Raw genomic sequence first — 25,971 nt, 5'->3', positions numbered from 1 at the left:
GTTGAAAAACAAAACAATAACACTTTTAGAAGATAACACAGGATCTCCTTCCATGACCTTTCAACAGAAAAGTATTTCCTAAAATGTAATTCCATCCTATTTCTTGACAAGAGTGGTAATTAGTTACATAATTGGTCATATATTTAGATTTATGTACTTTTCTGAATTATATTTAACAATTAGAAAGATTAAAAATGTTTAAAAGGCAAATATTTTAGAATTAAAATAATATGAAAATCTCTAGTATATATTTAGAATTAAAATGATACAAAATTAGAAAATTACTTACTGGTTTTTGAAGTACAATGGGATGATCAGGCAGAAAGTCTGGTTTTTTTCTGCAGATGGAAACACTTGAGAGCTTCAACAGGAAATCTCTGCTGTATTTGATTCTCTCTGTAGATATGGAACATCAAACATAATGTTGAGCACACAGATGTTGTGCTCTCTGTTCTGAGAGCACAGTCTCTCAGAACACCTTTGACTCATTTCTTACTGGATGTCTATTATCAGTCCATTATTTTGTAAAATAGTAAGTAGTTTTTACATAAAGGAGAAGGGAGGGGAAAAAACTCTGACAAACATCTACTGCCTTCAATTTTCCTTTTACATGGAAACAAAGCCAATTAACCATGAAAAATTTCAGAAAATTGGAAATGCATGGCTTCTTTAATCTGGTTATTCACAAGTAGTAGAGAAATCTTATAAAATATAGCAGGCATAATACCTATTGGGCAATTCATATCCTGCCAAAGTGGAACTCTAATAAGCCTATCTTTATATTTTTGTATTAACTTATGAAAAATTTATATAATCAACATGAATTCAAGAAACATCTATTGTATACCTACTGTGAATCAAGGACTATTTGAGGTAATGGTGACAAAGCTACAAGATAGGATCCCTAACTTTAAGGGGAAGAATGAGTCAAATATCTGCAGATTTCTCATCAGAGACTATCACCATCTTGGTCTATATTAGACATTTACTGGGTCAGAAATAGTGGAGCTGTAATTTTTAAAATGCTAACAGAAAAGGATTGGCAACTGAGATTTCCATATTGCAAAATAATAGAAAAAATATATACTGCTCTGGTTCCTGGTACAGAGATTCTTTTCCTTGTAATTTCCTAAGTGATAAGAAAACTTAAGAGCATCTTTCATTCTAATATTTGTTACTTGACTCTGGGTTCCTAATAGAGCTCCTAAATTCCTTAAAATTTTCTGGGTGATTTGGTCTTCTGTTCTAATGAGATGATTCTTGGTGGGATCATGGGTAGTGGTTGGTCAGCTGGAAGACGAAGCAATGATGAGAAGCATGGACCTTTCAGCCACACTCCTACATCCTCTGAAGGGGACAGGGGTTGGAGACTGAATTAAAGATAGATTGTGCCTATGTGATGAAGCTTCTAAAAAAATCCCCAAATTACAAGGTTTGGGGGCTTCTCTGGTGGCTCAATATTAAAGAATCCACCCATCAATGCAGCAGATGTAGGTCTGATCCTAATCCAGGAAGATCCCATAGCCCGCAGAGCAACTAAGCCCGTGCACAGCTATTGAGTCTGTGCTCTAGAGACCGGGAGCCACAACTGCTAAAGCCCGTGCACCACAGAGCTCGTGCTCAGCAACAAGAGAGGCCCGCAACTAGAAGCCCATGCACTGCAACTCGAGAGTAGCCCGTGCTTGCCGCAAATAGAGAAAAGCCCATGCAGCAGTCAAGACCCAGCACAGTCAAAAATAAATAAATGAAAATTTAAAAACAAACCTGTTTAAGAAAAAAAGTGCAGGCTCTGGAATGTTTCCAGGTGGGTGAACACATCCATATACCAGAAGAATGATATTATCAAATCTGTGGGAAAGAAACTCTTGCATTTTGGTCCCTTCAAGACTTTGCTTCATGTATCTATTTGGGTATTCAGTTGTTTTCTTTTCATTTTTAAAAATTTTGTGGTCTTAAACTGGAGGATAATTATGTTACAATATTGTGATGGTTTCAGCCATATATCAACATGAATCAGCTGGAAGTATACATATGTCCCCTCCCTCTTAAACCTCCTTCCCAACTCCATCCCCATCCCACACCTGTAGGTTGTCACTGATCATGGGCGCTGGGTTCCCTGCATCATACAGCACGTTCCCACTGGCTATCTATTTTACATATGGTAACATATACATATGGTATATGTTTCAATGCTACTCTCTTACATCATTCGACCCTCTCCTTCCCCCACTGTGCCAAAAAGTCTGTCCTTAAAAAAACTTGGCTTAAAACTCAATTTTCAAAAAACTAAGATCATGGCATCCAGTCCCATCACTTCATGGCAAATAGATGGGGAAACAATGAAAACAGTGACAGACTTTATTTTGGGGGGCTCCAAAAACACTGCTGATGGTGACTGCAGCCATGAAATTAAAAGACATTTGCTACTTGGAAGAAAAGCTATGACCAACCTAGACAGCATATTAAAAAGCAGAGACATTATTTTGCCAATAAAAAGTCCGTCTAGTCAAGGCTATGGTTTTTCCAGTAGTCATGTATGGATGTGATGAGTTGGACCATAAAGAAAGCTGAGCGCTGAAGAATTGATGCTCTTGAACTGTGGTATTGGTGAAGACTCTTGAGAGTCCCTTGGACTGCCAGGAGAGCCAACCTGTCCATCCTAAAGGAAATCAGTCCTGAATATTCATTGGAAGGACTGATGCTGAAGCTGAAACTCCAATACTTTGGCCATCTGATGCAAAGAACTGATTCATTTGAAAAGACCCTGATGCTGGGAAATATTGAAGGTGGGAGGAGAAGGGGATGACAGAGGATGAGATGGTTGGATGGCATCACCAACTTGACGGACATGAGTTTGAGTAAACTCCGGGAGTTGATGGACAGGGAAGTCTGGAGTGTTGCAGTCCATATGGTTGCAAAGAGTCAGACATGACTGAGCAACTGAACTGAACTGATGGTTGCATGACACTGTACGTTTATAATGGCTTAAATGATGAGTTTTATTTCAAGACAAAAAGATGAAAAAAGAAACCTAAGAATTGCAAAGAGGATGTCTCCAGATAAAAACAGTAAAATTCATTCCAAGACAACAGCTTTATAGTAGTACTGAAGAGGAATTAATCCATACTGGAAATGGATAATGGAATAGTCTAAAAGAAAAATCATCTCCAGGGGAAAAAATAACAATTCATACATTTTTCAGTTCAGTTCAGTTCAGTTGCTCAGTCGTATCCGACTCTTTGCAGCTCTATGAATTGCAGCACGCTAGGCCTCCCTGTCCATCACCATCTTCCAGAGTTCACTCAGACTCACGTCCATCGAGTCAGCCATGCCATCCAGCCATCTCATCCTCTGTCCATCCTCTGTCGTCCCCTTCTCCTCCTGCCCCCAATCCCTCTCAGCATCAGAGTCTTTTCCAATTAGTCAACTCTTCACATAAGGTGGCCAAAGTACTGGAGTTTCAGCTTTAGCATCATTGCCTCCAAAGAAATCCCAGGGCTGATCTCCTTCAGAATAGACTGGTTGGATCTCCTTGCAGTCCAAGGGACTCTTAAGAGTCTTCTCCAACCATAAGGAAAATATAGATAAGTGTGGCAGAGTTGCTGGAGCAAATGATGGGCAAAATTAACAATAGTTACATAGAAAAACAAGGTGAACATGAGCTCCAGAAAAAAGGATGGATTTTATGAAACAGGTATGTACTTCTCAGCTGCTGCTACTGCTGCTAAGTCTCTTCAGTGGGGTCTGACTCTGCAACCCCATAGACGGCAGCCCACCAGGCTTCCCCGTCCCTGGGATTCTCCAGGCAAGAACACTGGAGTGGGTTGCCATTTCCGTGTCCAATGCATGAAAGCGAAAAGTCAAAGTGAAGTCACTCAGTCATGTCTGACTCCTAGCGACCCCATGGACTTCAGCCTACCATGGGATTTGCCAGGCAAGAGTACTGGAGTGGGCTGCCATTGCCTTTTCCACTTTTCAGCTAAGCTACTGCAATTACACAGTTATATATAATATAAAGAGTGATGATACTCTAACTGAAACTTAGTAACTATATGGTGGAAAGGGGGTAGATAGAAGGGCTGAAGAAATGAGGGGACTGATGTAGAAGATATAAAGTCTCATCTTCCAAAAGAGGTTGTCAAAATATAATATAGAAATGAAAAATATAGAAACAATTTAAATATTTTATTTGGAATATGAAGTTAAGTACTAGAAGAAAGTGTTAACAGGGTTTAATTACATGTAAATTACATATATAGATTGGTTGACAAAATTTGGAAACTACATTAATAAAAAACCTTTATTTTATTAAAAAGTAGCCGGTGTGGGAGAGACTATTGGTTTTTCCCAAGAGCAGTTCTTCCTTTCTGCTTCAGTGATAAAGTTAGCTGGTTGCAGAGCTAAAGATTACATTTTCCAGTCTGCTTTGTACAGCATGACTAAGTTCCAGCCAATGAGACATTAAGTGGAAGTTATATATGCAACTTCTGAGTCATAGTTTTAAGAACCTTCTTCCTCCCTACTTCCTACCTGATGGCTAGAAAGAGAATGTGATGGCCGGAGCAGAGGCATTCATGTTCGGCATTAAGATGGAAGCCACGTATTAAAGATGGTAAAACCAAGGACAGTTTAATACTGGGGCTAGTAGCACTTCACAGAACAGAATTAATATACCAGCTTAAAATTTTACATATTACAAAAGACAGAAATAAACCTCTATCTTGTCACTGTAATGATAGTCTGTTTAGAGCAGTCAAACCTATAATTTGTAATATACAGAAATCAACCAAAAGAATATAATAAAATTTCTAATGTACATAAGGTTTCCAGGTAAGCAAATATTAACTTTACATGATTGCTATGAATCTTTTATGAAAGTTGGTAATTATGGTAAAAATTTACCTTTTTTAACTGGAGAATGATGTTGTTGTTCATTAAGACCTTGAGAAAAGGCTTGCATTCCATTCGTCTTACACTATTGATAGAAGAAAAAGATATACTTTTTATCTAAGGTTTTAAAATTTTATATAACACTTTCTTTTTAATCCATTTTGAGTTTATTTTTGCACATGTTGTTAGGAGTATTATAATTTCATTCTTTTACATGCAGCTGTCCAGTTTTCCCAGCACCATTTATTGAAGACTGTCTCTTCTCCACTGCATAGTCCTGCCTCCTTTGTCACAGATTTGCTGACTACAGGTGCCCGGGCTTATCTCTGGGCTTTCTACCCTGTCCCACTGATTTGTATTTCTGTTTCTGTGACAGTACAATATTGTTTTGATGACTACAGCTTTGTAGTATAGTCTGAAGTCAGGGTGCTTAATTCCTCCAACTCCATTTTTCTTTCTCAAGAGTGCTTTGGCTATTTGGGTCTTTTGTGTTTCCATACAAATTGTGTGTGTTAGTTAACGTGATTTTGGTAATCATATCACAATGTATATTAAATCATCAGGTCAGATACCTTTAAAACAAACCACGTTGTATAGCCTAAGTGTATTCAATTTGTATTTGTCAACATATCTGAATAACATCAAAAAACAGTAAATTTATTCTATCATGCCTGCACATATTAATCACTGAAAATGGAGAAAATTTCAAATCTTTCATAGTATTTAAGAAAATACACCTACTAAAATTTTCTAAAGTGTCTTATCTCATTTAATTGTCATAGTCTTACAAGGAAATAAGGCAAGCATTACGATCACCATACTACAGGCAAGGGAAATCAAGACAAAAAGTGTTTAGTAACAAATCCCAAAGTATACAGGTAAGAGGTAGTTGAGACAGCTTCTGAAACTGATGGCTACTGCACACAGTTACTAACGATGTGCATCTAAAGGGGTACCACTCACAGCATGGATATGCCAGATTTCCTTCCAGATGGCAGCAAAGTATCTTATTTTAACAAAATCTGCATTTTTGTATAATTTTCTATTCCTCTTCTAATTCTTGTAAAGGCACAAAGTGGGTAGCAGTAGACTTTTAAAACCCACTCATTTGTCAAAAACAGAGTGCTTATTACATGACTGACAGTGTGCTTTGTATTGGGAATACAAAGATGAACATGACATCCCAGGATTCATTTTTGGAGGACTCACAAATTAAAAGGTAGGCAGAAAAATAAAATACTAAATTGCAATAAAACCTGAGAAGTTCTCTAAATAAAGATATGCAGAAAGTGCAATGGGAGGAAGGGGCATTAAATTTGACTTAGAAATTTCAGAAAAGGCTTTACATAGGAAATGATGCATAAACAATACTTATAGGGTTAATAGGAGTTAGAACTGGATGATGACTGAAAAATGTACGTTTACTGAAGAAAAGCAGCCTTGAGCTGGAAAGCATGGTACTAAACGGCTAGCTTCAGATCAGATCAGATCAGTCGCTCAGTCATGTCCGACTCTTTGCGACCCCATGAATCGCAGCACGCCAGGCCTCCCTGTCCATCACCAACTCCTGGACTTCACTGAGACTCACGTCCATTGAGTCAGCCATGCCATGCAGCCATCTCATCCTCTGTCGTCCCCTTCTCCTCCTGCCCCCAATCCCTCCCAGCATCAGAGTCTTTTCCAATGAGTCAATTCTTTGCATGAGGTGGCCAAGTACTGGAGTTTCAGCTTTGGCATCATTCCTTCCAAAGAAATCCCAGGGCTGATCTCCTTCAGAATGGACTGGTTGGATCTCCTTGAAGTCCAAGGGACTCTCAAGAGTCTTCTCCAACACCACAGCTCAAAAACATCAATTGTTCGGCGCTCAGCCTTCTTCACAGTCCAACTCTCACATCCATACATGACCACAGGAAAAACCATAGCCTTGACTAGACAAACCTTTGTTGGCAAAGTAATGTCTCTGCTTTTGAATATGCTATCTAGGCTGGTCATAACTTTCCTTCCAAGGAGTAAGCGTCTTTTAATTTCATGGCTGCAGTCACCATTTGTAGTGATTTTGGAGCCCAGAAAAATAAAGTCTGACACTGTTTCCAATGTTTCCCCATCTATTTCCCATGAAGTGGTGGGACCGGATACCATGATCTTCGTTTTCTGAATGCTGAGCTTTAAGCCAACTTTTTCACTCTCCTCTTTCACTTTCATGAAGAGGCTTTTTAGTTCCTCTTCACTTTCTGCCATAAGGGTGGTGTCATCGGCATATCTGAGGTTATTGATATTTCTCCCGGCAATCTTGATTCTAGTTTGTGTTTCTTCCAGTCCAGCGTTTCTCATGATGTACTCTGCATATAAGTTAAACAAACAGGGCGACAATATACAGCCTTGACGTACTCCTTTTCCTATTTGGAAACAGTCTGTTGTTCCGTGTCCAGTTCTAACTGTTGCTGCCCGACCTGCATACAAATTTCTCAAGAGGTAGATCAGGTGGTCTGGTATTCCCATCTCTTTCAGAATTTTCCACAGTTGATTGTGATCCACACAGTCAAAGGCTTTGGCATAGTCAATAAAGCAGAAATAGATGTTTTTCTGGAACTCCCTTGCTTTTTCTATGATCCAGCGGATGTTGGCAATTTGATCTCTGGTTCTTCTGCCTTTTCCAAAACCAGCTTGAACATCAGGAAGTGCACGGTTCACATATTGCTGAAGCCTGGCTTGGAGAATTGTGAGCATTACTTTACTAGCATGTGAGATGAGTGCAATTGTGCGGTAGTTTGAGCATTCTTTGGCATTGCCTTTCTTTGGGATTGGAATGAAAACTGACCTTTTCCAGTCCTGTGGCCACTTCTGAGTTTTCCAAATTTGCTAGCATATTGAGTGCAGCACTTTCACAGCAGCATCTTTTAGGATTTGGAATAGTTCAACTGGAATTCCATCACTTCCACTAGCTTTGTTCGTAGTGATGCTTTCTAAGGCCCACTTGACTTCACATTCCAGGATGTCTGGCTCTAGGTCAGTGATCACACCATTGTGATTATCTGGGTCGTGAAGATCTTTTTTGTATAGTTCTTCTGTGTATTCTTGCCATCTCTTCTTAATATCTTCTGCTTCTGTTAGGTCCATACCATTTCTGTCCTTTATCAAGCTCATCTTTGCATGAAATGTTCCTTTGGTATCTCTGATTTTCTTGAAGAGATCCCTAGTCTTTCCCATTCTGTTGTTTTCCTCTTTTTCTTTGCATTGATTGCTGAAGAAGGCTTTCTTATCTCTTCTTGCTATTCTTTGGAACTCTGCATTCAGATGTATATATCTTTCCTTTTCTCCTTTGCTTTTCACTTCTCTTCCTTTCACAGCTATTTATAAGGCCTCCCCAGACAGCCATTTTGCTTTTTTGCATTTCTTTTCTATGGGAATGGTCTTGATCCCTGTCTCCTGTACAATGTCATGAACCTCATTCCATAGTTCATCAGGCACTCTATCTATCAGATCTAGGCCCTTAAATCTATTTCTCACTTCCACTGTATAACTATAAGGGATTTGATTCAGGTCATACCTGAATCGTCTAGTGGTTTTCCCTACTTTCTTCAATTTCAGTCTGAATTTGGCAATAAGGAGTTCATGGTCTGAGCCATAGTCAGCCCCTGGTCTTGTTTTTGCTGACTGTATAGAGCTTCTCCATGTTTGGCTGCAAAGAATATAATCAATCTGATTTCGGTGTTGACCATCTGGTGACGTCCATGTATAGAGTCTTCTCTTGTGTTGTTGGAAGAGGGTGTTTGCTATGACCAGTGCATTTTCTTGGCAAAACTCTATTAGTCTTTGCCCTGCTTCATTTCGTATTCCAAGGCCAAATTTGCCTGTTACTCCAGGTGTTTCTTGACTTCCTACTTTTGCATTCCAGTCCCCTATAATGAAAAGGACACCTTTTTTGGGTGTTAGTTCTAAAAGGTCTTGTAGGTCTTCATAGAACCATTCAACTTCAGCTTCTTCAGCGTTACTGGTTGGGGCATAGACTTGGATTACTGTGATATTGACTGGCTAGCTTAGGGAATGAAAAAAGCTGAATAGGCTTGAGCAAAGCAAAATAAACACCAGGCTTTTTCCCCCAAGGCAAGGCATTTTGCAATTTGCAGTAAAATACCCCATCTGCATGCTCAGGTATTCTACTGAGCCTCCACTTTTCTAGCAAAAATGTTTCCAGCCCCTCTCATTCATCTTACACAAATGCACACCACTGAGACAAAGGAAGGAGAACAGGAAGAGACAAATTCATATCAACATCCATTTCAGGGTGAAAATTTAAAGAGGAAGATTTATAAACAATATAAAAAGACAAAATCGAAACAGGAAAAATACTCTTGAAGAGCTAATTTCTGTAGTATGAAAGAGCTCCCAGAAAACAATGGAGTCTATAAAAAAAGAATGGGCAAAGGCCTTGAATTGGTAAATATAGATGAAAGGAAATTCATATTACTCTTAAACAGATCAAAAGTGGCCACAAATTCTTGACATTTTCTCATCTCTCCATTGAATCTGAGCAAGATCCGTGACTGCTCAAGACCAATCTAAAAATGACAGGCTAAAAATGACAGGCTGGTTTCCAGGCCTTAGTCTTGAAGCCCAGACATTGTGCTGTAAAGAGCCCAGGCCCTTTGGAGAGGCCATTTGTAGGGGCTACCTCCAGTCTACCAGGGCAGCTAAACTCTACCAGCCATGTGAGTGAGCCATCGGACCATCCAATCCCGTCAAGACTTTAAAGCACTCCAGGCCTAGACCCTATCTGACTGCAACCACATTACTGAGAAATGGCCACTGAAACCACTAAGGCCACAGACCCATGAAAGATAATAATAATGAGTTGTTAAGTCAATGTTTTCAAGTAATTTTTGTGAGGTAATAACAGCAAAAAAAAAAAAAACCAGACTAAAAGAAGTTGTTCAGGCAGAAGGAAGGTAATGCCAGACATAAACATGGATTTACATAAAAAAATTAAGAGTGCTGGAAAAGGAATAAATGAAGGTTAAAATAAAATTCATTCTTATATTTTAAAAAATTATTTTAAAAGATAGTCTACAAAAGCAAAAATTAGTAACAATGTACTGTGTATTTATAGTACAAGTTTAAGTAAAATTCTGACAGTAGAGAAAAATGGGAGGGAATACACTACAAAAAGGTTTTGAGACCTAAAAAGTGAGTTAAACAAGGTCAGTGTACAAAAATCAATAGTATTTCTGTATTCTAGCATCCAAAATGTGGAATTTGAAATTTATAAAAAAAGTACCACTTACAATAGTATAAAAAATACAAAATGCTTATAGGTTTGACAAGAGTTCAAGACCCTATGCTGAAAAATACAAAGCACAGAGAGAAATGTCTTGCTCACGGATCAGAAGACAATATTAAGATGGTAATTCTTTTCAAACTAATTTCAAACAATCAGAATTCCAATAAGCCTTTTTGGTAGAAATTTACCGGTTCACTTAAAATTTCTGTGGAAATGCTAAGGACCCAGAATAAGGGAGATAAATCTGAAAAACTATAAAGTTAGTGAATTTTCATTATCTGACTTGGCTACAACAGTCTGTAAAGCTTGATGTGGACCTAAAGATATGTAATCTAGGTAATCTAGTGTACAGCAAGATGGCTATAGTTGACAATACTGCATTGAATACTTGAAAGCTGCTAAAAGAATAAATCTTAATGTTCTCACTACAACAAAAACAACAACAAAATAGTGATTATGTGAAATGAAGAATATGTTAACTAAACTCATTGTGGTAAACATTTTGCAACATAAACAGGTATCAATCAAATCATCACATTCTATACCCTAAACTTACACAATGTTATATGTCAATTATATATCAATAAAGCTGGAGAAAACACATTATAAATCAGTAGAACATAATGAAGTTTAGAAATAAACTCACACATGTACAATATACTGATGTCAACAAATTTATGATTCAGTGAAAGAAAGGTATACAACCCAAACAGTAAAAACATGCAAAAGATTTGATCAGATAATTTATCAGAAAGAAAAAAAGAAAAGAAAAGACAGATGGTAAATAAACTCATGATAAAACGCTCCATTTCATTAATCATTAGGGGAATGCAAATATAAAGTACAATGAGATACAACTACTCACACACTAAAATGGCTAAAAATTAAGACTGACTATACCAAGTGTCAACAGGGATGTGAAGTAACCAGGACACTCATACACTACTGGTGGTACAATCACTCTGGAAAACATTTTAGCAGTTTCTAAACTGATTTAACATGATTCATCAATTCCACTTCTGGTTATTGTGTGTATGTATACACAAAGACTTGAACACAACTATCCACAGAGCATTATTCACAATATTTATCATAATAAATAAACTATCCTATATTCATACAGCAGAATACTACTCCAAATTTAAAAGAAAATCACTACCAATATCTACAACATGGAAGAATCTCAAAAACATTATGCTGAGCAAAAAAAAAAAAAAAACAACAAAAAACCTAACACTAAAGAATATATTGTGTTATTTCATCTATATGAAATTTTAGAGCAGCCAAAACTACTTTATAGCTAAAGAAAGCAGATGAGCAGATGCCTGGAGCAGGAGGGAGCACTAGGATTAATGGAAGTGGAAATAGTAAATGACTGAAAAGGAATAAAAGAGCACTTCTGGGGAAGCTGAAAATGTTCTACAGTTTCATTGTGGGGTTGGTTACATGAGGTATATATTGATTATTTGTCAAAACCCATTGAACCAATGGATTCATTTTACTGTATGTAAATTATGCCTTAACAAAGTTGGTTTAAAAAATACAAAAAGTTGGTAAAAAATGTTCTTCATTAAAAATCATGTGATATCTCTGACATAGGTTCTGGTAGCTTTTGAATTACATTTGAAGCAGCAGACAAAATTTTAAGCTTAGAAGTAAATCTAATTAATTTATTTTGTATAAGGTTTTGCAATATTAACATACTCCTTTTTACTTATAAAGCTTTCAAAAGAAGGTCAAGGGTTCCAAAGAAAGTTACTATACTATACAATATTCTTATGTATTAAGTAGGTAAATTTTAACTGCTGGGATAGATTAAACAAAACATTACAATGGCTTAAAAATTTATATAAAGCAAGAATAATTAAGATATCAAGGTACTGACACAGAGATACACAAATAGACCAATGGAAAAGCAAAGTCCAGAAACAATCCCTATTTATATAAAGATTTATACAGTAAAGATGGCGTAAGTCTATATGGAAAGAATATTCGATGACTTGTACTTTATGAAAAAAATTGATTTTATTTATATCATATAAAAATTAATTTCAGGTAGATTATACACCTAAATATTAAAGCAAAACTTTAAACTTTTTAGAAGAATATGTAGGAAAAATGTCTTTTGAGCTTAGGGCAGGGAAGACTTCATAAACAATGACACAAAAAGTGAAATCATAAAAAAATTTGACACTATGACTACATAAAGATTTTAAAATTTGAAAAAAGAAACACACACAAAAAAACAATTCTTTCACAGACCAAGAAAAATGGGCAGACAATATGCAGTGATGTCACAAAAGAGACAATCCAAATGGCCAAATTAAACATAAAAAAAAAAGATGCTGCATTTCAAAGTAATAAAGAATTAAAAATTAAAACCAAGAAAGATACATTTCTCACACATTAAACATGAAAAAAGTGAAAGTTTGACAATAACAAGGTAAGGCTGTAGAAAAATCAGAGTAGTTAATGCATTGTTTGTACAAATCATTCTGGAGGGTAATCTGACGGTATATAGCAAATCTACTCCAAGTTTATATTCCAGAAGACCTTTCAAACATGTATAAAACATAACATATAGATGGATATTTATTATATAATTGCATTTATTATAAAATATTTCTATTTCTATTATAAAATATAAACAAGGGTCATCAGTTCAGTTCAGTCGCTCAGTTGTGTCCAACTCTTTGAAACCCCATGAATCGCAGCACGCCAGGCCTCCCTGTCCATCACCAACTCCTGGAGTTCACTCAGAACATCCATTGAGTTGGTAATGCTATCCAGCCATCTCATCCTCTGTCGTCCCCTTCTCCTCCTGCCCCCAATCCCTCCCAGCATCAGAGTCTTTACCAATGAGTCAACGCTTTGCATGAGGTGGCCAAAGTACTGGAGTTTCAGCTTTAGCATCATTCCTTCCAAAGAACACCCAGGACCGATCTCCTTTAGAATGGACTGGTTGGAAGCTTTATTGACTATGCCAAAGCCTTTGACTGTGTGGATCACAATAAACTATGGAAAATTCTTCAAAAAATGGGAATACCAGACTACCTGACCTGCCTCTTGAGAAACCTATATGCAGGTCAGGAGGCAACAGTTAGAACTGGACATGGAACAACAGACTGGTTCCAAAGAGGAAAAGGAGTACATCAAGGCTGTATAGTGTCACCCTGCTTATTTAACAAGGGTCATACCCCTCAACAAAAAAATGGAACAAGAAATGTAGTAGCTTTACATACAAACAAGTCTATTTGTTATGGCAAAAGTACTAATACATTCATGGAAACAGTGACAAATTGAGGATACTTATCCTGGGGAAGTGCAGGAAGCAAATGGGAAGGTTCAGGGATATACAGGTGTTTTTAACTATGTATGTAAGATTTCTTTTAATTTTCTAAAATAAAACAAAAAAATATTGAGATTTGAAAATGGTGAGCAATGGGCATAATGAGTATTTTATTCTCTTAAGTGTATGCCTGAAATATATCATAACTTATTAAAGTATATGATGCATTTAATATAGTACCTGACACACAAGAGCCATCTAACAAATTTTACTTTCCAGTCTGCAATGCTTCATTTTTTTATAACTTCTAAGACTTACTCTGCTAACTCCACTTTGTAAGTACTGGGTGTTGCATGGATATTCATTCTGAAAGTTGAAAGGGAATACTGCTCCTGTTAGGAGAGAGGAAAAAAAACCTGTTTTAAATACTTATTACTTCAATAAATGGTATAATACCACCTAAAAAACCTTAAGTATCTAGGATATGCTAGGCACTGTTTTGAAATGTTTTCTGAGAGTTCATTTACTCAACACAATGAAATGTCAGCTACTGTGTTAGGAGATGGGTTTATAAACATGAAAAAAGTTCAGAGATAAAAGACTTCATAGCCTATTTTTTAAAACAAGCTCATAAAAAATGATTATAATAACAATAAGTTATGTGACAGGTACAGAGAAGATACCAGGGGAGAGAAGATTGGGCTTTGGGCATATCAACTAAGGCTTAACAAAAGGAAATAATTCAGTATGGGTCTTGAAGAAAAAGTAGATTTCTTTGGGGATGTGAGTTGCCCAAACAGTACAGAACTATGCTTTAATGCTAAAATTAATTTCTGATTTACCTAACTTTTCTGCTTAATAAACCCCTACTCCTGTCCACATTTTTTTTTTTTTCCTGTCCACATCTTAAGAGGACATAATGAAATGAGAGATCAGGGCTACCAGCCCACTTCTACCCACTGCTAAAATAGCCTTCAAGGGAAAGCATCCGTGAAAAATGGAACCTGTACAAATAAGGGAGGGAGGGATACTATAAAAAGCCTAGTCACAGAAACAAGTAGCTGACAATGGTTTTATTTCCTTTGCTTTAGGACAAAATGAGACTTGGCCCTATACAACTGCTTCTTCAGTGTTCCAGAAGAATGCTGAATCACATCAGTATTGCTGAACTATGGTCCAGAAATCTCATTTCATTTTGTCTGTCCTAAGTCACAGCTATCTTCAGAGGAAACATGACCAAAATGTAGACAATCTTCTCTGTAGAAGCCAAAGATGGAAGAACAAGTGGAGGACTGAGGAACTGTGTTATTTCTATCTTTTCTGCTTCATCTTTGTAATCAATCAAAGTGCTATGTTCTCCCTTTTCTAAGTAGCCAGTTACTCAGTTGAACACATGGACTAAGCAGAATTAAAGTAATTTTTATACACATATATGTAAAATATAAGTATATATAGATAGTAATGAAAAAGAATAAAAAATTATTATCCCAATTTGGAATTTCAAGAATTTGTCCAAAAGTTTAGTATTATGCACAAGAGAAAATATTTTATTTTATTTTTTTTAATTTTATTTTTTAAACTTTACATAATTGTATTAGTTTTGCCAAATATCAAAATGAATCCACCACAGGTATACATGTGTTCCCCATCCTGAGCCCTCCTCCCTCCTCCCTCCCCATACCATCCCTCTGGGTCGTCCCAGTGCACTAGCCCCAAGCATCCAGTATCGTGCATCGAACCTGGACTTGTATCTCGTTTCATACATGATATTTTACATGTTTCAATGCCATTCTCTCAAATCTTCCCACCCTCTCCATCTCCCACAGAGTCCATAAGACTGTTCTATACATTACTGTCTCTTTTGCTGTCTCGTACACAGGGTTATTGTTACCATCTAATTTTAGAAAATTTAGTTTAGATTTCCTAAAAAATTAAGACTTTCTGTTCAGCTAAAGTACAGCCTTAATCTGCTTTGGACTAATTTTTTTCAATTAGGTATATTTTTAAAAGGCTAATGCTCTCTCCAGCATGACTGCTCAGCAGTGATCAAAATCACAGAACATGATTTGCACTGAGAGTATCATTCTGAGTATAAGCCAGTTGTTAACCATGAAAATGAGACATTAAAAAAAAAAATCCATGAGTTGCTCTTAAGCAAAAACTGTTCTTCCCATCTTTGTTGGTCTGGTAGACTATGGATTAGTAGACCATTAAGAATCCATTTCTTAATGCAAGTCAAAACCACAATGAGGTACCACTTCACAGGTCAGAATGGCCATCATGAAAATATCTATAAATAATAATTGCTGGTGAGAGCACTTCCAATCACCGTTGGTGGAAATGTAAATGGGTGCAGCCACTATGCAAAACAGTATATGCTGCTGCTGCTAAGTCGCTGCAGTCGTGTCTGATTCTGTGCGACCCCATAGATGCACCAGGCTCCACCGCCCCTGGCATTCTCCAGGCAAGAACACTGGAGTGGGCTGCCATTTCCTTCTCCAACGCATGTATGCATGCTAAGTCGCTTCAGTTGTGTCTGACTGTGTGTGACCCTGTGGACAGCAGCCTACCAGGCTCCTCCATCCACAGGATTCTCTAGGCAAGAATACTGGAGTGGGTTGCTATTTCCTTCTCCAATGCAAAACAGTATGGAGGTTACTTAAAAAATGAGTTATCTTATGATCCAGCAATCCCCCTCCTGATTATGTATCCAAAAAAGACAAAAACTCTTTAATTTGAAAAGATACGTGCATCCCAATGTTCACAGCAGCACTATTTATAATAGCCAAGACACAGAAATAACCCAAGTGCCCATTAACAAATGACTGGTCTAAGAAGATGTGGTATATATACACAGTGGAATATTACTCAGCCATAAAAAGCATGAAACATTGCCATTTGCAGCAGTATGAATGGACCTAGAGCACAGTATACTTACTGAAGTCAGTCAGATAAAGACAAATATTATATGATACCATTTATATATAGAATCTAAAAAATAATACAAATGAATCTATAGGCAAAACAGAAAGAGACTCATAGACACAGAAAACAATCTTATGGTTACCAAAGGGGAAAGGGAGGAGCAAAGGGATAAATTAGGAGTATGGGATTAACAAACTATTATACATAAAACAGATAAGCAATAAGGATTTGCTATATAGCACAATTATGTTCAGTATCTTATAATAACCTATAATGGAAAATAATCTGAAAATATATATATGTATAGGTGTATATCAGAGAAGGCAATGGCACCCCACTCCAGTACTCTTGCCTGGAAAATCCCATGGACGGAGGAGCCTGGTGGGCTGCAGTCCATGGGGTCGCTACAAGTCAGACACGACTGAGCAACTTCACTTTCACTTTTCACTTTCATGCATTGGAGGAGGAAATGGCAACCCACTCCAGAAATCTTGCCTGGAGAATCCCAGGGACAGGGGAGCCTGGTGGGCTGCTGTCTGTGGGGTCGCACAGAGTCGGACACGACTGAAGCGACTTAGCAGCAGCAACATGGGTGTATATACATATATATGTGTGTGAGAGTCAGTCACTCAGTTGTGTCCGACTCTTTGCGACCCCATGGACTATACAGTCCACGGAATTCTCCAGGCCAGAATACTGAAGTGGGTAGTCTTTCCCTTCTCCAGGGGATCTTCCCAACCCAGGAATCGAACCCAGGGCTCCTGCATTGCAGGCGGATTCTTTACCAACTGAGCTATCAGGGAAGCCCATACATACATACATACATACATACATACACACACACATATATATATATATATATATATATATATATATAAACTGAATCTGAATCATTGCTGTATACCTAAAACCAACACAGTATTGTAAATCAATTATATACATCAATAAAAAAAGAATCCCTTCTCATTGGTAATACTTCTAAATTCTTCAGAGATCATTGGTTTTCATTATCTTTAAATATCCACCATAAACTATTTATGTATTCTATTCATATATTATTTATGTATTATTTGGCCTTTCAAATACTAATTAGCTATTAGCCAATTAATTTTTTAAATGTGGATACCAGACTCACCAGGGGGAGAACTCAGATGACGAACAGGTCTTGCTGGTTGAAGTGGTTTACCAATCAACTTTTTGGTTTCCATTATCATAAAGATCTTGAGGTTCCATACTTTAGGAGGGAAAAACACAAATTGCTTTAACACATATACAAACAAAACAATGACATTACCACCATATGACCCAGCAATCCCACTCCTAGGCATGTACCCTGATGAAACCAAAATTGAAAAAGACACATGTATCCCACTGTTCATTGCAGCACTATTTACAACAGCTAGAACACGGAAGCAACCTAGATGTCCATGGACGGATGAATGGATAAAGAAGTTGTGGTACATATACACAATGGAATGTTACTCAGCCATAAAAAGGAATGCATTTGAGTCAGTTCAGATGAGGTGGATGAACCTAGAACCTATTACACAGAGTGAAGTGAGTCAGAAAAAGATAAATATCATATTCTAACATATATACATATATGGAATCTAGAAAAAATGGTATTGAAGAATTTATTTACAGGACAGCAGTAGCGAAACAGACATACCGAATAGATTCATGGACATGGGGAGAGGGGAGGAGAGGGTGAGATGTATGGAGAGAGTAACATGGAAATTTACATTACTATATGTAAAAATAGATAGCCAACGGGAATTTGCTGTATACTTCAGGAAACTCAAACAGGGGCTCTGGATCAACCTAGAGGGGTAGGGTGGGGAGAGAGATGGGAGGGAGGTTCAAAAGTGAGGGGAAATATGTGTACCTATGTTTGATTTATGTTGAGGTTTGACAGAAAACAACACAATTCTGTAATGCAATTATCCTTCAATAAAAGAACAAAAGAAAAAAGGACAAAAAAAATAGAACTTACAATAAAAAAAACCACGACATTCATTTGAAGATAACTATTTTATAAATTAAAGTGGAAAACACAAACACAAAACAAGAATTTAAAACAACCTGCAACAACCAGAGACCCATTTCAGCATCTCTCACAATTGAATATTCCCTCTTTAAAACATTTTCCTCCCTTAACTTCCCTCTTTTCTATAGGTTTTGTTTCCTATTTCTTTGACTGTCTCTTTTAACTTCCTTAGATGATTCCTATTTTTCTCCAGTTAAATTTAGGAATTAGTCCAAATTTGGCTTTGATTCTCCTAGCTATTTTCATGACTGCAACTACCTATCTACATAATAAGTATGCCGTTACTTACACATCTGCGTCTACCTCTCTTTTTAAATAATGTGACATAGGTAAATGGTTTACTGTGCATGACACATGGGTGTTGGCTTCTGTTCCTACTATTAATAATTCAGGAGGTGATGAATGATCACCTCCTGAGTGTATTATTATTATATTAACTATCTAATTGCCAAAAGATATTCCCATGTATATCTTATAGTAGGTACCTTAAATTCAACATATCCAAAATTAAATTCATTACTTTGACTCCAAAGATGTCCCTCCTGTTGTATTCCTTAAATTTATCTAAATTAGAGCCCCTCACCATAATCAGTCTCTAATTCCATTCTATTATCAAAATATCACTCAGATCTATTTTCTTTACTCCTACCACTACTCTTTTAGTCTCCCAGTAGTTCCTACTATATCTCCCTGAACACCTAGTCTGATTTAATTAAATACTGCCTTTCCCTATGTACCTCTTTACCTGAGACAAAATGAATATGGCCACATCACGGCATTTAGAGAACACTGTACTATACTATATAGTAAACTATGATGGCTGATTTATCTTCCATACTAGCAAAGCGAGGGACAGATTCTTCTCAAAGTGAGGAACAATATTTTCATTCCTCCTGTGTCCCTTGCAACTAACTCAGTACTTGGACTGGATCCAAAGTAGGTGCAAAACAAGCACTTGCTGAACAAATGGGAGAATACAGCTTCTTCTCTCTCCAAATTATGATCCCTTTACACACATATCTGCTTCAAAAACTTTAGTTCCCCATCACCTGCTGAATTATTAATAATAGAAACATGAGCCAACATCCACGTTTCATGCACAGTAAACCATTAACTATGCCACATTATTTAATATTCAGAACAACTTTATAAATCAGGCACTATTAATTGTTAGAGCTCAGGTCTTGGGTCAGCCTACCTGGGTTCTTATCATAGCTCTACCACCTAGTTATATAATTATGGAAAATAATAACCCCTACCTCCTAGGTTTGAGGACTCCACAAGAAAATCTGTATAAATCATTAGCACAATGCCCACTACATCGTAAGAGTTCAATAAATGTTAGTTTTATGATTTTTTAAACCTCATTTTCCAGATAATGCTTAGAGAAATTAGGTAATTTGCCCCAGCTCATGAGTCTAGAAAGTGGCATATACGCTCATCCCCATGCTTCTAGACGGAACACCCTTCAGTCAAGCTAGCTCCTCCCTCTCTTCCCACCGCTGACACAGGCAGAACTGTCCAGGTTTCAATAAGCACCCTTCTTTTATGTTCACAAAGCACCCTTGTGCCCTCTTCCAGTGTGGTTTTTATTACATTAGCTGACTATAAAATCATAGCTCCATCACTTTCTCTAAGAGCTAGCACAGCATCTAATATACAGCATCTAAGGGCTGCCACAGCATCTAATATACACTACATGTTCAATAAATTGTTGAATTCATAAATGTTATTACGTTTCACCATTTATCTATAAACTCAGGTTTTCTGGTGTTTCCTTACTCTTTCAGCTGCTCTTCTTCTTTCAACAGTAACATTAAATAAAATAGTTCATGTGAAGTTCTCTGTGTGGGCTTACTCGCTCAGTCCTGTCTGACTCTTTGCAACCCCATGGACTGTAGCCACCAGGCTCCTTTGTCCATGGGGTTCTCCAGGCAAGAATGCTAGAGTGGGTTGCCATGCCCTCCTCCAGGGGATGTTCCCAACCCAGGGATTGAACCCAGGTCTTTCACATTGCAGGTGGATTCTTTACCATCTGAACCATGAGGGAAGCCCAAAAATACTGGAGTGGGTAGCCTATACCTTCTCCAGGCGAACTTCCTGACCCAGGAATCCAACCGGGGCCTCACACATTGTAGGCAGATTCTTTACCAGCTGAGCTACCAGGGAAGCTCAGATGAAGCTCACATGAAGTTCTCTAGTTCCTAACAAATGGTTGATAGTAAAATAACAAGAACAGTAACAACAATAATGATTTTCTTTCTTTTTCCAGTGGCCCATATTATATTTTGACTATTAATTTTTCTAAAATATATCATACAAAAAATCTATTATAAGCCTAATTGGTTAGACAATTGAAGTAAAAAAAAACTGACTTTGTGTATCTTAGTAGCTACAACACAATCAGTTTTACTAAATACATCTGTACATTTAAATGCCTATTTAATGAAAATTTTCTGATGTTTGAATGGATCACAAGTTTTCCAAATTTTGATGCCTATCAAGATGAAGTCAAAAGTAAAACTCCACCAGATTTTCACTTAATTTTCCAGAAACTGATTGTAACCATATGATCTTGAGCAGAAGCTGGTCTAAGCGACCTTTTCCCTAAGTATAAAATGGGGTTAATCACTTTCTTTACACACCAAAGAAATGCTTTCATCTAATTCCTTTGGACATAATTCAAGTGTTAAAGTCATAAATTTATAAACAACCTCTCAAAGTTAGCAATGATAACTAAGCACAAAATAGTTACTTTTTCTTGAAGTCTGGAGTCAAGCAAATCTGACGCAAAGAGCTGATTCACTGGAAAAGACCCTGATGCTGGGAAAGACTGAAGGAGGGAGGAGAAGGGGACGACAGAAGATGAGATGGTTGGATGGCATCATTAACTCAATGGACATGAGTTCAAGCATACTCTGGGAGACAGAGGACAGGGGAGCCTGGCATGCTGCAGTCCATGGGGTTGCAAACATTCAGACACGACTGAGCAACTGAACGACAACAACCCAAGTTAGCACCCATCTAGACTTGTAATGAGTATGTTAACTAGTATTTCAGCATGGTGATTAACAACCTTCTAAACAAAACTAATGCTGTATGTATTTGTTGACATTACAACTTTGATATAATAGGAAACCCAAAAAGTATATGAAGAAAAAAAACCACTTTATTGATTGAATATTTTCTATGTGAAAGAGATATTTTAACATGGACCTAAAAGCAATCTGTCATTATTTAATATGTATCCTAACCATTTAAATTAGGACCCTAATGTCAATATTAGTAGTATTAACTTTCCATCCTATTCCCCATGAAAAGAATACAATAGACTACTTTGGCACACACTTTTTTTTTCATTGCTCAGCTGAAATTGAGTTGGTAGGTTGTAAAGTGTATTCCAGTTGCTGAGCAAAGCAAATCCACAGTATTCAAACTAGGGATTTTCAAGAGTTTAGGAGTTACAGAACTATTATATGAGTTTGCAATACAATAAATAAACAACAAAAAAAACCCCACCAAAGATATTTCTGTACCCACCTACCCTCTCCCCTATCAATCTGTAGTAGGAAAACTACTACAAATTGAGAGGCCTGGCGGGCTACAGTCCATAGTGTCGCAAAGAGTCAGACACGACTGAAGCAATTTAGCAAGCATGCACTCTTTCAATTTGTAGTAGAGAAACTACAGCAAAGTCTCCAGATACAAATTCACATCTCATACAATATTCTATTCAATACGATTTTTTAAAAGTAAACTATGCCTGCATAGAGACTGTGATATTATAGGAAATAAGTTTTGGATGCATACTACATAACAGCATCATATCTTAAACAGTGTTATTAATGGAAAGGCAAGTACTTATATAATAAATATGCAATTATTATTGTAAAACTGATCAAGTATCATAATGAAGGACAGGGCTCCACAAACCAAAGCTTAATTCTCTTAATTTAATTCTTAATTAAGAATTAATTCTCTTAAAAATTTTCTTAATTCTCTTAATTTTAATTGTGTTAAAAATAAAGACAGCTGAACTACAAAATCAGTATGTAAAATAACTTCAGTCTTTAGCAAACTCTAATGTAGAATTCCAAAAGTTTCCTTTTGGACCTTTCCTTTCGGAAGCTACTGGTCCTACCTGCTGCTACTGCTAAGTCACTTCAGTCATGTCCGACTCTGTGTGACCCCATGGATGGCAGCCCACCAGGCTCCCCCGCCCTGGGATTCTCCAGGCAAGAACACTGGAGTGGGTTGTCCTACCTAGTGTAGGCATTTATGATATCAAGTGTTACAAAGAACAGTTGTAAAAAAACATAATCCTACCTACACCACTGGGTAGCAAGCAGTGGGTCTGTCATACAGTTGTCTTTGAAATGTAAATATAGTTTTGTGGTATAAATATTTCTTAAAGAACATTTTGATCCAATATCTCAAAAATTAATAATATTAACTAACACATGCTGAGAAATGGTTATTATTTTTCAAGTTCACACATATTTAACAAATCATCTTAGAATGATTTTTAATCGTTTTATGCCCTTTTTTTAAAGAATTTTAATCATAAATGGGAGCTGAGTTTTGTCAAAGGCTTTTTCTGCATCTATTGAGATAATCATATGGTTTTTATCTGTCAATCTGTTAAAATGGTGTATCACACTTATTAAGGCCAAGTGATATGAATAGAACACTGGTTTGCAAGTCAGGAAATCCATATCACTGCTATTCTACATCTAGAATACTAACTATATCTTAGATTATTTCTTTTTTAAAAAAATATGTTGAACTAAATATGAATCCTAAGGGCCCACCAACTCTGAAATTATAAATTAACCTAAAATTTTCTAAAATATAGTACTATGAGATAATAAGCATATATACTGATCAGATGGGGCACAATTTCATTACCCAATATATGCTTTTCTTAATTAAAACTTCATTTTTATGAGATCTTACTACATATTAAATGCTTTACATATACTATCTCATTTAATTTTGAGCCATACATTAACTGTTGCAGAAACTCATTATTAGTTACTTTACAGATGAGAAACCTGAAGCTAAGAAAAAGAGAAATGCACAAGTTCACACAGTTCGTAATGGGTAGAAATGCGGTTCTGACTGTAAAGTTCATGCTGTCGTCTCTAAATTTGTGTGTTTGGCAAGTAAAACACAACTGACTCTCCACTACTCCATGTGGATGGACAGTACTTGTATGGAAAAATTTATGAGAAGGAACATTTACATGTATAAAACCTTCTGAATAAGTTGATGTGTGCTAATAATTTTCATTTCCTCAATTTTCAATTTTTCTTAGACTACTAAATATATTATGGGATTAATATGCTTTCCTCATTCTGCAGACATGGTACACTGCCATTCTAATCCATTAAATACTATACTTACTACCTACTATACTTAGAAACAGTATTATACTTAAAATATACAACTTAAATGCTAGATTTCTTTAGAAACTGCTGATGGTTTTGCTGCAATTAAGAGATAAGAGCATATAAAATTTAAGAAATATGCTGAGAGAAGTGAAAAGAACATGCTTTCATTTATCTCATGTATATTTCCCATATAGGATTATGTAAGATTTAATCTCAGTTTTCAACTTCAAAATACCTTTTACAAAGTTATGATTTCTTAAAGCCAAATGCTGATGTAATTAAGCAGCATAAACTGATTATGGAAAATACAGAGGACTAAAGGATAAACTAATCGTGACTTGAAAGACGTTTTATATTCCACAAACTAGGTTGTCATTATTTAGAACAATTAAATATCAAATATTTAAACTGAAATATCAAAAAATTATAAGCCAAGAGTGTCCTGTTTTCTGTTTCATGCTTTCTGACAAAAAATTTTTTTTCCTATGAAGCATCTTTTAACACAAATACAATTTAACATTTAGGTGGAATAAATTGTCCAGGTAATGCGTGTTGGTGGTTGTCATAACTGAGGTAACTGTCCTTTTTCATAGTTTTTTAGTTTTGCGAAAATATCAGCAACTATAAATTTTTGATAAAATATTATGTTGTACATCTGAAACTAACAAAATGTTGTATGTCAACTTTCGTAAAAACGCGCATCCTTACATACAAGTTGCACAGAACATCTTCAAATACGGTTCATTAGCCATTTGACTTTCTTCTGTGAAGTGACCACATATGTCTTTGGTTTCTTTATTCTTACTGGGTTTTCTTTTCTTCCAGAATATAATTTCGTGTAATTAATTATTCGTTTGCTCTTTATTATTAATAAAAACAACTAAAGTAATCTCAAAAACAAACTGTTGGTCACGTTTAGTACGGACGATGCCAGGACACGGGAAACAGTCTTCAAACCATCCCACTTGCCTATCACCAGGTCGTGGGGCAGGGGTCCATACACACTTACTTCTGGGGGCATTTTGTTTGTTTTATTTTTGTTTTATCAACATTCCTTCAGCAGTCTAACTCCCCGGGCCACTTGCTTCTCTCCCGCTTTCCCCCGCCCCAGCCCCCGCGCCTTTCCTGCCGACCTGCCCGCCCACTTTGCGTCCTAAGAGCCCCATCTTGGGGACCCTGTGGAGGCCTTGCCCGACTCGTCCCAGACCCCAGCCAGTTCTCTCCCCGTCACCCCAACTTCTCCCGTGTCCGTCCTCGGAGACGGCGCCCACTCGCCGCCTCACTCCCCGCGGTCCTGATTTCTGCTCGCCTCGCAGCCCGTCCTCCCCGGCAACCTACCGCCTGAAGATCCTGGAGGGTTCGGGGCCGGCAGCCGCGTCGCGGCGCTCAGTCCAGACACGACTGTGGAGCGCCGGGGGTGCCCGTCCGGGAACGGCTCCGGCGGCTCGCTCGAGGCCGCGATTGGCAGCCGCGGGGGTGGGGCAGACGGCGGCCCCCAGAGGCGCGGGGCGCGCGCGGGGCGGAGCCTCGGGCGCCCGACCTACCGCGCTGCCGCAGTCGGGCGGGAACTGAACCGTTAAACTGGCTGCGCGCGTTTTCCTGGACGTACGGGGCGCGAGGGGCCGAAGCTGCCCCCTTTGGAGGTCGCGCCTGGCGACGAGGAGGCCGCGGGAGGCCTCTCTGAGGTGCTGACGGGCTCTCCCTGGACGGGGCGTGCCCGCATGAACAGCCTTCAGGACCCCAGCCGGCGGTCCGACCTGCCTGAGACGGGGCGGGGGCGAGGCAAGCCGCCGGCTCCGAGGGCCGGGCGGGGGCTCCAGGCCGCTTCTGTGAGCCAGGCCGCCTCTGTGAGCCAGGCCTCGGGCGCGCTGACGACTGCGCCCCTTCCGCGTCAGAGCGGCCGGTAGGCCCCGTGGGCGCTGCCCGCGCTGCCCCTGCCCTGAGTCTAAGCAGTGCTGAGATTAGGGCGGTCAGGGAGTAAGGGACATAGTTAACTTCAGACAGGCGTACACAGCTCACACAGATCGCCATCTTGAAGGAACAAAACTGGTTGAAGCGACTTCATCTGAATCCGAATCCTCTTTTTAATCACCTTTATTCTCTTCACTCATATTTTTCACCGTTGTTTTTGAGAGTCCCCCTTTTGGTC

General features: G+C 37.8%; 1 protein-coding gene across 2 annotated transcripts in view; it reads right to left on the bottom strand.

Annotated features, from left to right (window-relative positions):
• C14H8orf88 (chromosome 14 C8orf88 homolog) overlaps positions 1 to 25,297 on the bottom strand; it is a 36,645-nt gene extending 11,348 nt beyond the window's left edge. Inside the window, exons 1-6 of one of the 2 annotated variants that reach the window (XM_027561591.1) lie at positions 25,161 to 25,297; positions 17,518 to 17,616; positions 13,776 to 13,849; positions 4,903 to 4,975; positions 1,765 to 1,848; positions 340 to 396 (exon numbers count right to left, since the gene is read on the bottom strand). In XM_027561591.1, coding sequence (XP_027417392.1) covers positions 1,769 to 1,848; positions 4,903 to 4,975; positions 13,776 to 13,849; positions 17,518 to 17,596 — 306 coding nt within the window. In that variant the 5' untranslated portion in view covers positions 17,597 to 17,616; positions 25,161 to 25,297 and the 3' untranslated portion in view covers positions 340 to 396; positions 1,765 to 1,768. Of the gene's footprint in view, positions 1 to 289; positions 397 to 1,764; positions 1,849 to 4,902; positions 4,976 to 13,775; positions 13,850 to 17,517; positions 17,617 to 25,160 lie in introns of those variants that run through there. The other variant, XM_027561590.1, reaches the window with a different exon arrangement.
• Between the last annotated feature and the right edge of the window lie 674 nt (positions 25,298 to 25,971).

The sequence above is a fragment of the Bos indicus x Bos taurus genome, chromosome 14, assembly GCF_003369695.1.
Source record: "Bos indicus x Bos taurus breed Angus x Brahman F1 hybrid chromosome 14, Bos_hybrid_MaternalHap_v2.0, whole genome shotgun sequence".
Classification (NCBI taxonomy): Eukaryota; Metazoa; Chordata; class Mammalia; order Artiodactyla; family Bovidae; genus Bos; species Bos indicus x Bos taurus.
Note: the sequence above shows the minus strand (reverse complement) of the source record. Positions and strands in the feature narration are given on the sequence as shown.